Source organism: Hippocampus guttulatus, chromosome 1 (assembly GCF_054856545.1).
Source record: "Hippocampus guttulatus isolate MCC_2025c chromosome 1, RoL_Hgut_1.0, whole genome shotgun sequence".
In the NCBI taxonomy this organism is placed as follows: Eukaryota; Metazoa; Chordata; class Actinopteri; order Syngnathiformes; family Syngnathidae; genus Hippocampus; species Hippocampus guttulatus.
In genome coordinates this window covers 9938913-9952770 of record NC_141261.1, presented here as the reverse complement: position 1 = coordinate 9952770, position 13858 = coordinate 9938913, and the positions used below count along the sequence as shown (strand labels likewise).

The 13858-nt window shown below is 42.7% G+C and overlaps 1 protein-coding gene across 3 annotated transcripts in view; it reads right to left on the bottom strand.

Annotated features, from left to right (window-relative positions):
• The window catches only part of klhdc8b (kelch domain containing 8B), a 66442-nt gene that overhangs the window by 35623 nt on the left and 16961 nt on the right, over positions 1 to 13858 (bottom strand). For all 3 annotated transcript variants that reach the window (XM_086108472.1, XM_086108480.1, XM_086108485.1), the window contains exons 2-3: positions 10140 to 10546; positions 9017 to 9450 (exon numbers count right to left, since the gene is read on the bottom strand). In XM_086108472.1, coding sequence (XP_085964598.1) covers positions 9017 to 9407 — 391 coding nt within the window. In that variant the 5' untranslated portion in view covers positions 9408 to 9450; positions 10140 to 10546. The remainder of the gene's footprint in view (positions 1 to 9016; positions 9451 to 10139; positions 10547 to 13858) is intronic.

Below are 13858 nucleotides of genomic sequence, written 5' to 3'. Positions count from 1 at the left end.
TTGCTTTTGGTGGCTGCACTGGCAGATCAACATCAGGGGCTAGAACGAGTGCAGCTATTTTGGGCTTGCCTGACATTTTCCACCAGCCTGTCTCATTGCCCGCCTGTGGAACATGCACGGGTCAGCAACACGGACTGTTAGTTGCATCAAAGCTAAAAGTGGCGTATCGATGTTCTCATTCAATATGCCATTGGTATTGTATTCTTAGACAAGGGTAGCGCTGCATATTAAATGCCTTTGGTACCTATCCAGGGTTTAGCAAAACCCATCACTGGAGGTGTGTCGTAACTTGCTCCATTTACTCCATTACAGTTAAGTAACTTTTTAGGATAAATTGTACGTACAGGGTAATGTTTATGCAACATACTTTTTTCTTTTGCGTGAGTAGTTATGTTAAGATGAAATTGTACTTTTACACCGCTACATTGAGCTAGATTCCCCTCGCAATATTAATTTATTGGTCGATAATTGCTTGTTGCAATATTTGGGTTGGTCATTATCCGGATTTCCTGCTTGTGTGCTCAAGTTGCATTTGACTCGATTTGACCAATCAAATGGCATCAGGCAGCACTCACATGACCGCAAACTAGAGGCTACCATCTTGGCAAATGTTCCGGTTTCCAATGTGGTTCATTTGCAAAATTAATTGCCAACCCCCTGTGCTAAAATAACATGGTAACCACACCAACAAATATAAGGTCTATCATTTATAGATCGCTGCGTTGTAGTTAAAAAAAAAAAAATTAAATCACGAGATCATGGATTTCCAATAACATTGCAAATCTAATCCTAGTCATGTATTAAGTAATTATGTCATCCGTCCGCATATTTTTTGTTTTTATTTCAGACCGCTTATCCTGTGCGGCACACGTGTAAAACTCAAGGCCCAGGGGGGCAGATCTGGCCTGCCACATCATGTGGCCCGCAAAGGCAAATGATGTGCATCGACTTCATTGTTTCTTGCTGAAAATGACAAAATTGCTAATTTTAGCAAATTTTCTTTACTTTTGACAATGCTGGTATATCGCAAGCATTTTTTTTGTTGTTACCGATGTCCCTTTTAAAATATTCAAGATGGTCCAGGCTTGAATGAAGTCAAAAGAGGATTTTTCAACAAGTGTTTGAGACTTTTGACAATTGACGGCTGCACTTTAGCGATGCAACGACTTGATACACCAAGGGGGCGCAAATAAAACAGCTTTTTCATAATTAACATTGAAAGGGAAAAGAAAATGTTGCCATATTCCACTGGCAGTCTGACTGCATGCCAAACAAAATCATCTTTTATTGGCTCACTCAAGGGAATTCCAGCTGGTAAAGCACCAGAAGCTTTTCGCTCATTAATGGTTCTTAGCATTTCAAAAACCTTGTGACTCTTTACCCAATTATGATTATTATTAATCAATTTGGCTTTGCATGTATTTGAAGAAAAAAAAGCCAATGCCAACAAAGTTTCTGGGGATGGAATTGCAATGAACAGCTATGGTTAGCCACATACATTTATAATCTTTAACCTTGTTCTTTTGAAGCCTGCCATCCTTCCACGCACCTCCTATACATTTCCTTATTTTTTCAGCGCAATTCATTTATACTTAAAAAGACCCTGCGACTTCCCAGTGTCTTACTCACTTAAATTACATCCCATGCTGCTTTACTGTACTTATGAGGATGTGCTAATGAAAAATGGACTAGATGCAGCCATGTTCTTTCACTCCGTCGTCCCCCAGAAACCCATGAGATCATACACAAACAATGTGTTGGATTCTTTTTTTGTTTTTTTTTAAGTAAGAAAATGTACTCGTGAATCACTCATATGGAACTATTGTCTACTTCTGTAAAAAGCACCAGGCAACAGTTAACCCCGGCGGTGATGGGCTCCTGGTCCAATCCACAAACATAGCAGCCATGCTGTGCTGCTTCAATCAATAAATAGATAAATAAATAAATACTCTGGCTATTACAATAGTTTCTCCATTCGAAGCACAATATTATGATTCCAAAGTGAGTTGGTCATCATTGAGACTTCCTGCATGCATGTTATCTATATGGTAATTCAGATTTAGAATATACTGCGATTGTTTGTATTTTCCTTTATGGACCGTCAACACCGGATGTCCAAATAACCAATAAAATATAGTAACGGTGCCTCAAAACTTCCATTCCAGAGAGGCTCAAAAAGAGTTTGTTGTGGTGGGGGGGGGGGGGGGGGGGTTGGTTTTGTCTTTTTATGAAATACTTCCTTGCTTCCGGATACAAGCATGATAATTGGATATCCATGGTTGTCATAAAAATTTGTACCAAATACTCATGAGGAGGAACTCTGGAATTGCAATACCCTTTGAGAGAGCTCAGAAAACAGTAGCTTAGCATAGTAAACAGGGTGATCAAAACTTGACTTTATATGGGAGCATTGCAATGTGTGTGTGTGTGTGTGTCTTTTGCTCAAAAGTGATTATTTGTATCGAACAAAGAGAGTTACACTGTGGTATGACCGACGACGGTTATGGATTATAACATGTCGTACACGAGCGAGCGATATTCTTGAAAAATCTGTGCAGCAGATACTGTTCTTGTTTCCGTGCATGCAAAAACACACGCAGCTCTGTCATGCATATGCATGATCTCACTGCAGCAACAGCAGCAGCAGCGAGAAGAGCATTTAATACTCCTCCATTATTCATCTGATTAGCTTGTGAAAGTTCAACGCACCGCCGCCAAACCATATACTGTACTGCGATTGACTCACCATTTCCCATAACAAATATTTCAGAGGAATCTTATTAATGAATGATATTGACTGCTATGCTCTCCTCAGTCCATTTGAACAAGTTTCATTTTTATGGATATAGTTCATGGTTGACAATGAATAGCGTTAAGAAATACAGTCCATGCTGCGAATGGACAATGAGATGAATGCACGGTGTGGCGCTATGACTCCATAACTTTCCCCCTGTGGAATCAATCAAGTACAATAAAACCCCTTGATGCCTCAATTTACATCCTAAAAAAAGAAATAATTTGTGGGGGGTTTTGCCTTCAAGCAGATGCTACATTTAGCGGAGATAGTTCATTTTATTCTGGCACACAGAGTAGACGGAACATTAGGCTTGGTAAAAAATAGTGACGGGCAGTAATGTTTTAGAATATTAGTAACAGTAACATACCTGAATGAGTTCAATCAATCAAAGTTAATGAACCCGTTCATATTTTGGGCAAACATGAACTGAACACAGTGTATTTCTGCTTGATGAAAGTTGTTGTGAACAACAATTCATTTTTTGCTTTAGATTGCCAGGTTTCGTTAGACTTCTAGGAGAACCCCCCGGCTAAACACAGGGGGGGACCCACCCGTCGTGGTTACCTCACTGGGGAAATCTGTATTGGTTGCCGACAAATAGTAAGGTGAATTCCTATGCGTTTGTCGTTGGTAGATATTAGACAAGGAGTGCCCAACCATTCGATCTCCGTCGACGGGTAGTCCGCAGATTGGTTCCAAGTCGACTGCGAGCGGTGTTGGGGGAGGGGGGAGTTGGAATGCGTGCGTGTGTACACTGCTTAGTGTACACTGCACCCGAAGCGTCCTATTAGTTTATTAGTTTACTTTCACAAACAAGTAGAGTTAAAGGCAGGAGCATGAATGATGAACATACTTAGCATGCAAAGTACAAAATGTTAACGGTAGCCAAGGCGATTGCTATTGACCCGGAAGTGGAATTCCCTCACAAATAATTTACGTTATTTAGAGATGTTTTTGCAAAACTCATTGTGCTACAACGCAATGAGTCTTGCAATATAACGCAATCGTTTTTACACATTTTGTTTTCTTGTAACCATTGGCCATTAAATTATCTTTCGTGCTTCATTGTCAATTTTTTTTTCTTCTAACTTTGTGGTTTTGTACTGCATGCTTCCCTTTATGGAAATGGTGAAGTAAAGTCAGTCAAAATCATGACTGTTATGAATGAATGTCGATGTTTATGATTTTGTTTTCATGACTGTACTTTTGAAGGTGCTTAAAGGTCAAGTGTTATGTAAACTTGACCAACTATCCTTTGAGTAATACTAATGGCTAAAACTATTTCAAGAATCTTTTTTTTTTTTAACGCAAGCCACCCATGTTCATAATTATCGTAGACCCATAACAACGAAAATGCTTTTATTCGGCAATCTTCGGCCAGTGACGTCCATGAAATGCAGTCGCCAGTCAGCTTTTGCCCTGCATTGTTGATTGTCCCGTCAACTGCTCTGTGCCAAATTGTGTGCCTCCTGTCGACGATGCAATTTCTATTTCTGCTCTTAATCGGGGAGCCAAAATGCTCCCATGCTGCTGACCTAAGCGAGACTGTAGAGTCCGTAATTTCAGCGTTAGTAGTCGGATTAGCCAGTTTGCTCCTCTCCTTCAGTCTGTTTCGCATACTTGAACAGAATTCGCATTCACGGTTTACGCACTTTTTCTCACGCCGTTTATTAGCAAAAAAAAGTCACATGACATGCACTCACATGACATTAATAATATCATAATCACGATCATCATTACATGTTTGGTAACAGTTAATATGGCTTTCTCTTTAGTGGCGGCACAAACTGTGGTGATTCCGCCATTTCAAACGCATCACCGGTTTATGTATGACAGTATCGCAGTTTTTGTTTTTGATACTGCCCTTTGCATACAGTACTTCTGCCATGTACACAATTCTTAAATCTCCACGTTGATCTAACATGACCGTGATAATTACTCTCAGAGCATTGATCCCAAATATATGCCCTCAAAAATAGAAGGACCCGGATGAATGAGAATATCAACAAAGTAGTTGAAATTAGTGTTTTTATGCCGCTCTCTCACAAACCAACCAGTGGCATTGTAGACCGTAAGACTGTCGTCATGGAGGTAACGAAGACGGACAACCATGATAACAGGCAGCATTTTTCGCCTCCGGCCCTTTGATGCTGTGAAGCCTCTACCTCTGCTGGTGCATGGCAAGATACGATTGCGAATGCCATCGCCTACTGTATGTGCCAATTTCTGTCAGCTGGAGGGCTGAGACATTCTGATGTGGCGTGCCGCAATTTTCATTCACATATTTGACGTTATACTTTTGGATGAAATGCTTTCCTTCCCGGCACAGCTTGTGTGCAGCAAATAAAATGTGAAAATAAACTGTCGAGGAAAACCCCGTTTTAAAAAGGCAGCATCTATTTATGTTCATTTTCCCCCCGCATGCCGTTGGATTAATATCATGCACTATATCACTTTCAAAACATGTAGTGAAATACATATTCATCAATATTTTAAAACCTGAGATTGAAGGAGGGTTATTGATGCTCTCTATTCACGTCATTTTGAAATCACCGGCGGTAACTCTTGCACACTGTGATGTAAAGTACAATGATGCTCAGTATTATTTGCCATTTTTCTTTTGGTGTTTTAAACTGACAATATAGCACTTATTCCAGCGATTCACAAACTGTTTGTCGTGCACTGAAATTAATGAGGATTTAAAATAGAATGTGGGAAATTTCAAAATACTTGTGTTTACAGTTAGGGAAAGCTTTTTTCATAAAACATACCCCAAGCGTGAAAACAAGCCTTAAAAAAAATGTCACTAATGGGATGAGAGAGCCTCAGCGGGCACTGTAAATAACCTCAAATCCATACCACTCTAACTCCATGAATGGTGGCAGACAAAATACTGAAGAAATCTGAGGATGATGACTTGGACAAAAATGAGAAGAATTTGTGAAATCGTTGAGGCACACCAAAAGGAAAGATACCATTAAGATTAAATATTGACTCAAATACTTTTTATTGTCCTTATGTCCGTGAGTTAATAGACCTGAAATATGGTTATGAGCAGTGGTCCCCAACCCCCGGGCCGCGGACCGGTACCGGTTCGTGGGTCATTACCGGGCAAGACAGAAAGAACAAGGAACTTCCGTTACTTCCGTTTTATTTATTTCGGAATCTGAAAGACGTTTTATTTTGAAAAATTACCGGATTCTCTGTTACAAATCCGTCTGCGGGATGTCACTCTTGACGCAGGTCAAGGAGCACTTCTCGGTGGCATGATGGGTTACTGCTAAAATGAAACCCAGAAGCTAGCATAATGAGTTAAAAAAACATTTTTGGGAAGGGGAAAAGGCCCGGCCAGGAGACAGAAGAGGAGCCTAACGACTTTCAAGAAAAAGAAGGCTACATTGAATAGGCAGTATCAAGAGTTCTACTGAAAATACAGATTTATCTCCACCGGAGATTCCCACGCACCAAGCCCACTCTGCATTATAAGCGGCGATTGTGAGGAGTATTTTCATGGACTTTGTATATGCGCTGTATCTTATTTTGAAGGCACGTTTAAATGTTACCATAGCGACCAGAGAGCGTTGCGGTCAGATAAGACGTTCCTTGTGTCATGATTCGTGTTTATTATTGTGCTACGAAAATACCGCAGTTTTCATGCAGGTCATATATTATTATTTTGTTGTATTTATCCGTCACACCTCAGAAGCCGTGCAGCAACTAATCCCTAAGTGGCTGGCGTTCACAAATTGACAAGAAGCCATGAAGAATAATTCAAGTGGAATCAGTGGAAAGAAATTAACCACAGATGAACAATTAGCAGCGTCTATGTAGCTGATTCCAGGTCAAATGCGCGTTGGTGGAACCTCACTCCTTGAAAGCTTTAAGAGGCGCGCTGGCCGATGGGTTAACCGCCGAGGCTTTTAGCCCATTGTGTAGCGCACTCCACTCTCACCCTGGGCTACGGTGACCGCACAGGATGACCACGACACATTGGTGCCATCACCAACATCGGGAGGGAGGTATTCAACTTGAGCTATGCAAGTTAGTCGAAGCTCGCTCATCGAAAGCCTTAATTAAAAGTGGCAATGAGCAAGTCGTTGTTGAATGCCAGCGTGGCTAAAAACAAGCGCTGACGACGAGATTTGTCTCCTGGGTTTACCTCAGAGCTGTCGCCCTGACATCACATGAACCCTCCAAGCCTCTTGGCGCCTGCCTCATAAAGAGGTAACAATCCGCTCATGTTGTTATTGTTCCTGCAAGTCGCGACTGCCCTCTGATCCAATAAATCATGTAACTAATTCCGATGTAATACCACTCGGTATCATATCATACCATCACTTCTACTTGATGCACCGGTGAAGACACAACGGCAACACAATTAGTATGTCCTCATTATTTAGACAGTGCCGCGAAGGAAGTAAAACACCTGAGCGAGTGCTGATAAATTATTTGCATATCTGCCAATGAGCCGACTGGGACAAAGGGCAGCCAGTGAGGCGCGGCAAATCAAATGAAACAGGTTTTTTGCTAATTTAATGTCCTATTAAGAGCTTCATACGCCTCTATTACCCTGCAGATAACAGCAAACGTGAGAGGAGCACTGGCGGGCTACCTGCTGATTAACGCTTGGCGGGATTGCGTAATTTAGTTTGAATTGGATTATTTAGCATTGATGCTTTTCTTAATAGAAAGATTTAGCACATGCTGACACCTCTCTTCCAGTGAGTCAGACTAAGGTAGCTAAGTGAAGGTGACATGGAATAAGGGCCTAAAGAGATAGCAGTGTCATGATACAGTTACAGGAACCTGAATAATAAATATTGGCTCTTGGTAGGCTTTTGAGTGTCTGTGAAAGTGGTAACTGTGTTCTGCTCGCCTTCTTTGAGGGAAATGAGTCCTGTGTAAAGGTATAGATGAAGAAAGATCCTTGTATACCCATGACTCCCAATCTTTGGAGTCAGGAAAACCACATCCCTAAGAGGGATACCTGGGTTGACACGTGTCAAAGAGCAAAATGCAGCCAAAACCTGCAACTTCTAATCACGATAAAGTGCCTCAAAAAAAAGTCATGCTGGATCCACATCCAGAGCACCGTACTAGACTCACGCGACACACCGCAACACGCTTACCATCACAACAAGTCCACCTCAGAATCCATCGCTGCCCCACTCTGTTCCACCCTCTCTCATCTGGAAAACAGAAACTCTTAGCTCAGGAATCACACTCCTCACTGACTACAGCTCCGCCTTTAATACTGCTACCCCCCCACAGACTCACCCATAAACCACGACACTCAGCCTGAACCTCACCCTCAGTGACTGGCTGCTTGACTAACTGGCAGGCTGCAGTCCGTCATGATTGGGAACAGGACTTTAGCCAGCACCAGCGCAAACACAGGCACAACCACAAACACGTTAAGTCCCATCCTCGACCCAAAGACAATTTCATCCTCAAGTTTGCGGATGGCCCCACAGTCATCGGACCCATTTTGCAACCTCGAGGATTGCTTGGTGACCATTGTGGTGTCAAGGTGTGAGGGCAGGATTGTTTAGCAGAAGTTATTTGGAATTCTTTGCCGCATGTCAATAGACAAGCGCACTTTCGGTGATTTTTTTTTTTCAGCTCGTTCACGACCCAAGTGAAGATTCAGCGATTGATCTCATGAAAATCCATACTTCTGTAAGTCACTTCAAGTACTTAAAAGGGCAACATAAGATGAGTTTGAAATTATACTAAAGGATCATAGTTTGTGGTATAGTCACACTTGATACCACTTATTCACTAACCAAAGAGCTGACAAAATCAAACAAAATCAGAGCCATTGCACAGACATTGGCAGCAGCCAATACAAAGATTTCGAAATGTCCCGAGGCACTGTGGTCGACTGGATAGCACATCGATCTCACAGTGTGCAGGGTTCGATACCAGCTCTGGCCTTCCTGTGTGGAGTTTACATCTCTTCCCCTGGCCTGCATGGGTTTTCTCCGGGTGTTCCAGTTTCCTCCCGCATGCCCAAAACATGCATGGCCGGTTGATTGAACACTTTAAATTGTCCCTAGGTGTGATTGTGAGTGTGAATGGTTGTTCGTCTCATGCGTTGGTGCCTACTGAGTAAAACAAAATGCTAAGCTAATTTCTTGAAAAGATGACATAACCAATACCAAGTAGCAATTTCCAACCTAGCTTGCTTTCTCTCCGCTTCATGTAACGGTAACATACCTTTCTGCACGGTGGTGACGCCCATGGATGGCTTCCCCAGACTGGCCTTCGGCTCCCATTTGCCCTCATCTGGGTGAAAAACGTCCACTGACGCCAACGGGGTCTGTTGCTGATTCATTCCTCCCAGGACCATGACCTGCCCCCCTAGCGCCACGGCCGCAGCCCCCGCCCTCGCCGTTGGCAGCGGCGGCAGTTGGCTCCACGTCTGGCTCTCCACATCAAGCACCTCTGCGCTGTCCAGGGGCATGCCGGTCTCACTGCAGCCCCCCAGCACATAGACCAGGCCTTCGTAATAGATTGGGGTGCAGTAGACTCTGCGCTGGGACATAGGGGGGAACTTCTCCCAGTATAGGGACTTGACAGGACTCACCGCCATCTCCTGCACGGGCATGTCTCCGAGACTGAGCGGTGGGGGGACACCATCACACACCAGGCTACAGGGAGAATAAAACAATTAGAATGGCTCTCACTCATGCACGTGACCTCCACCAAGGCTGAACAATCAGAAACTAGTCCACCTGGCTTGCGTGACTGATAAATAATGGCAGATCCAGACAATACTGCGCCACTATTACTGTAGGTGGCGGTAACGCACCCATGTTTAGCATCTGGTGCATCGTGGCGCCATTTGGCACCAATTCAAGAGGACTGAAGTTTTCGAGTTGACCTTCAATTAATTATACAACTTTTGAATGTTGAAATAATCCTGCTAAATGTAGTCATGGTGTAATTTAAATAAAGCTTTATTATCTAAATATTGGGAGCTGGCTTTCATTTTAGTTACACCTTTCTGAATAGCGAACTTGTTTAAGCATGATCTTGCTAACCGGTCATGAGGTTTTGCTCATAATTGTGTTCATCAACTAGATCAGTGTCTCCCAACCTTTTGCATTCAAAAAATGTAACAGCACACCACCAAACAAACAAAGATGTATCTTGGAGGCTCCAGAATGCTTTTAAGTGCAACTAGTGCAGAAAATACAGTCGATTACTAAACATGACATTTTAAGTTTGACAAAGGTTGGACCTTGGCATCCAGGAGAGGGAGCGTAGGATAGGAGGATGAATGTGGAGGAGAGAGAGGTAAAAAAAAAAAAAAAAAAAAAAAAGGCGTAGCACTCACCCTTCTTCCAGATGTCACGTCTCCCCTTATTTAAATGTTTTATTCATTCGGCTGTTGGTTTGCAAACAGCAAAGCCATCTGCTCTTCACAACTTTTTTTCCCCACCTTTTCCCTGGCTGGGTCCTTCCCTCAGTGTGTCCTGCGAGGAGCTTATTTGGACTTGGACATATTATTCAGGTTGAAAAACTCATCCCGTAAAAATCTTAAGCAGCAACCAATCTTTAAAAAAAACAGAATTAAGGAGGGTAAATGATACAGGGCCTAAAATGAAAACTTCACAAGAGCAAAAGCAAAAGCTATTCCTGCCTTAATTAAGCAACATCTCCATCGCCTGGAGGAATATACTCTGAGTCAGAAGAGCAGATGCACGCAAGAGCTTTGGAGAAGGTCCCTCGTTGAGGCCCAAACTGCAAGAAAACACAGAGACATGGTTTTTAAATGACGAGTCACAGTATAAAAAAGAAAAAAAATGTCGGAAAACGAGGTGGCAAAACATCCCATGACAGATTTGAAGGCTGCACGAAAGGACGATGGGCGTGGTTCCGCTGGATGCAAATGGATTTCAATTTCACAAACACAAATGACCTTCAGACATCCTACAGTGCTGATCACGCCCCCGTGGATGCGGTTCCTAAGGCAACGTATGAACCGTTGTTTGCTTGTTGGGTACGGGCCACTTGAGATATATGCCACATTCAGCTGAGCTGTGTTCAAAACAGATTCAGCGACATTTTTTTCCGCCCCCCCCAGTGCAAAATATTTTGCTTCGATGGAGCATTCGGAACAAGTGACACCGGAAAACCAAACGCTCACTCCTTGCTGTTGTTTAACATCACGTGAAAGATACGACGACAATTCAAAATGAAAAGACGGATGCCGGCGCCAGTTAACATTCTTCTTGAAATCTGTGAAATAACATATTCATTTTTTTCAGTTCAATGTGTTGTTAAGGTGAGAAGCTCGGTCACCCGGGAGGGGCTCAGAGTCTAGCCGGTTCTCCTCCATGTCTGGAGGAGCCAGATGAGGTGGCTCGGGCATCTGATTAGGATGTCTCCTGGACGCCTTTCTGTTGAGGTGTTCTGGGCATGTCCCACCGGCAGGAGGCGCCGGGGACAACCCAGGACACGCTGGAGGGACTATGTCTTCCAGCTGGCCTGGGAACTCCTCGGGATTGCCCGTGAAGAGCTGGAAGAAGTGGCTGGGGGGAGGGAAGTCTGGGCTTCCCTGCTAAAGCTGCTGCCCTCGCGACCCGACCCCGGATAAGCGGTAGAAAATGGATGGATGGATGGATGGTGTTGTTATGTTTCTCATGTATGAGGGACTTGCAGGTTTTTGAATCGTGCATTCATCTTGAAACTTGAGTTTGAGTGTTGTTTTTCACGTCGCTTTCCTCACCGCGTGTTGAATCACTGACAACCGCCGCTTCCGCCTCCACGTCAAACGGCATGTCTGAAATTGCAACTTGTGGCAATGCTGTCCAGACCAAATGTGGTTGTTTGATGCTGTGCTTCGCGCAATGTTTTGCCTTTAACAAGACAGACGTTACAAGCTATCAAATGTTGAAAATGGCAGAGCGGACGAGGCAGGTGCAGATGAGTGTCGAAAGCTTGAGGGGGGAAAAAAAAGCACCAATCCTGCTTTTCCTGTGTGAGCGCGTATGGTTGTCCAACATAATTGTTGGACAAAAAAATTGTTTGGCTCAGTGGAATCTCGACCTGTTCAAAGATTTTCAGACAACTATTAAAAATGCATCCTTCCATCTTTTTAAACATAATTGGCATTTGTATAAATACATAAAAACGCCAATTGTCCAATACAATTAAAGTCTTAGAATTAAAGGATGCATGACCTTTTCATTCACGTCATTCGTTCATGCAACATTTTTGCACAAATGACAGCATAGTCTTACATAGTCTACATTGTTTCCAACAACCCCAAACATTTCCTTTTCTTTCTCATAGTGAACCATATTTAGATGACCAAAAGTGAAACAGTAACATTTTCAGGCTGATAATGATCTCTTAAGAGTGCTTCCTTCTGCCATCAGCCCTCCCTGATCCTCATACAGTATGTAGCCGTTTTCTGGCAACCGCACGATTACATGAAAGAGGTCTTTGTGAATAGGAAGCAAGCGACCCTGAAAAGGCAAAGTATACACACTTATATTCACAAAAAGAAGCTTAGAGATTTAGAAAAGAGGTCGAGCTATTTTGAGGTGCCCATGAACTTTTGCGGGACTAAATTTAACAGCGGGAGCTTCCGGCTGAATGACTGCACTTTTTCCTCCAGGAACCAACAGATGTGATGAAGAAAAACGCTGAAAATGATCATTGGCCAATAGAACACAACGCAAAGTTCAGAAACACTGCCTCCTTATCAGAATTAAGACCAAAGCAGTTCCCTGTCACACAAATGTAAAAAGAATAGTGTCTCCAAGAAATAGTGCACAGACATCTTTGAGAGGCCAAGTCAGCATCTGACTCATGGCGGCAGATCTCCTCTCCAAATAGGAAGTGGAGCATACTCCTGAGACGTGTTGTGGAACAAAAAGGTCAAATATGTTTATATTTCACTTCTCACAACACAAAGCTGGAGAGTCTCTGCAAACTGAAAAAGCAAAGGGGCTTGAGAAAGATCCAGGTGGTTGGTCCACCCGGGTGAATACTTTGGTTTTATTTTTTTAATGTATTTACTCGTTTACCGTGGTTCATCATGATGGCTGCTTTCAACACAATACATCGATCCCAAACTTGATAATTGCTACTATGACCTTACTACTCCTTTCTGTTTGCTACAATCCACATCCTGAATTGAAGTTCATGACTCTCCTGAGACTTTCTAGAAACGCTCACTTCTTGACTTTGTTCAGCTTGAGCGTCATGGATTTCAATGCAAAAAGAAGTCAGTGCCGGACTTTATCGCCAGACCAGAGTGCCGGTACATATGTTGCCCCCTTTGAATTCAACTAGAAAATAGTGAGCCATCCCCACGAAGCAAATTCCTCAAAATATTACCTCATTGATCTGCTCCATGAATATTCTTCAAAATCAACAGGGTTCTTTCTTTGACTTAAGAAAAGTAGAAAGATCACCTCAAAATCGTGCCTTGTGACAACTCACAAATTGGACTTTGGGTGGATTTTTTTCCAATTGGATGTCATCCAAAAATCTGACTTGTGGTGGCACTGCACAGTTGTTGCTGAAGCAGTTCGGAAAATGGATGGATGGATGAACAAAAAAAAATATACTGAAAAAGTCAAATCATACAAGACAGTGACAGCTTCTGGCTTTTTCTCTAGAATCACATTACACAACACATCACATTAAAAGACAAAAAAATAAAAAGCAGCAAAATGATGTGGTGAGCGAGTCTGGTTGCCAGGCAAACATACGCATTCACCTCCACCCACATGAAGAAAAAGCCTTACTGAGAGCACTAATGAGAACTGTTTTTTCCTTTCTTTATGCTTCATGCTGTCATCACCCAATAGCATGGCTACATCTTCTCATTTGATATGAACCACTTGATTTCATCTTTTATCAGGACTTTTCATCACCTACAGTGAGTAGAGAGAAAGAAAGAAAAAAAAAAGCACTTGTGTTGACTTGCGTTACATAATTCACCAGTTCAAAGCATGACCGCACTGGTGTGCTTTGGGAGATTTGTGTTATGAGGATGTTGGCATGACTCGGTCTGCCAAAGACTGCCGCAAGCAGCTG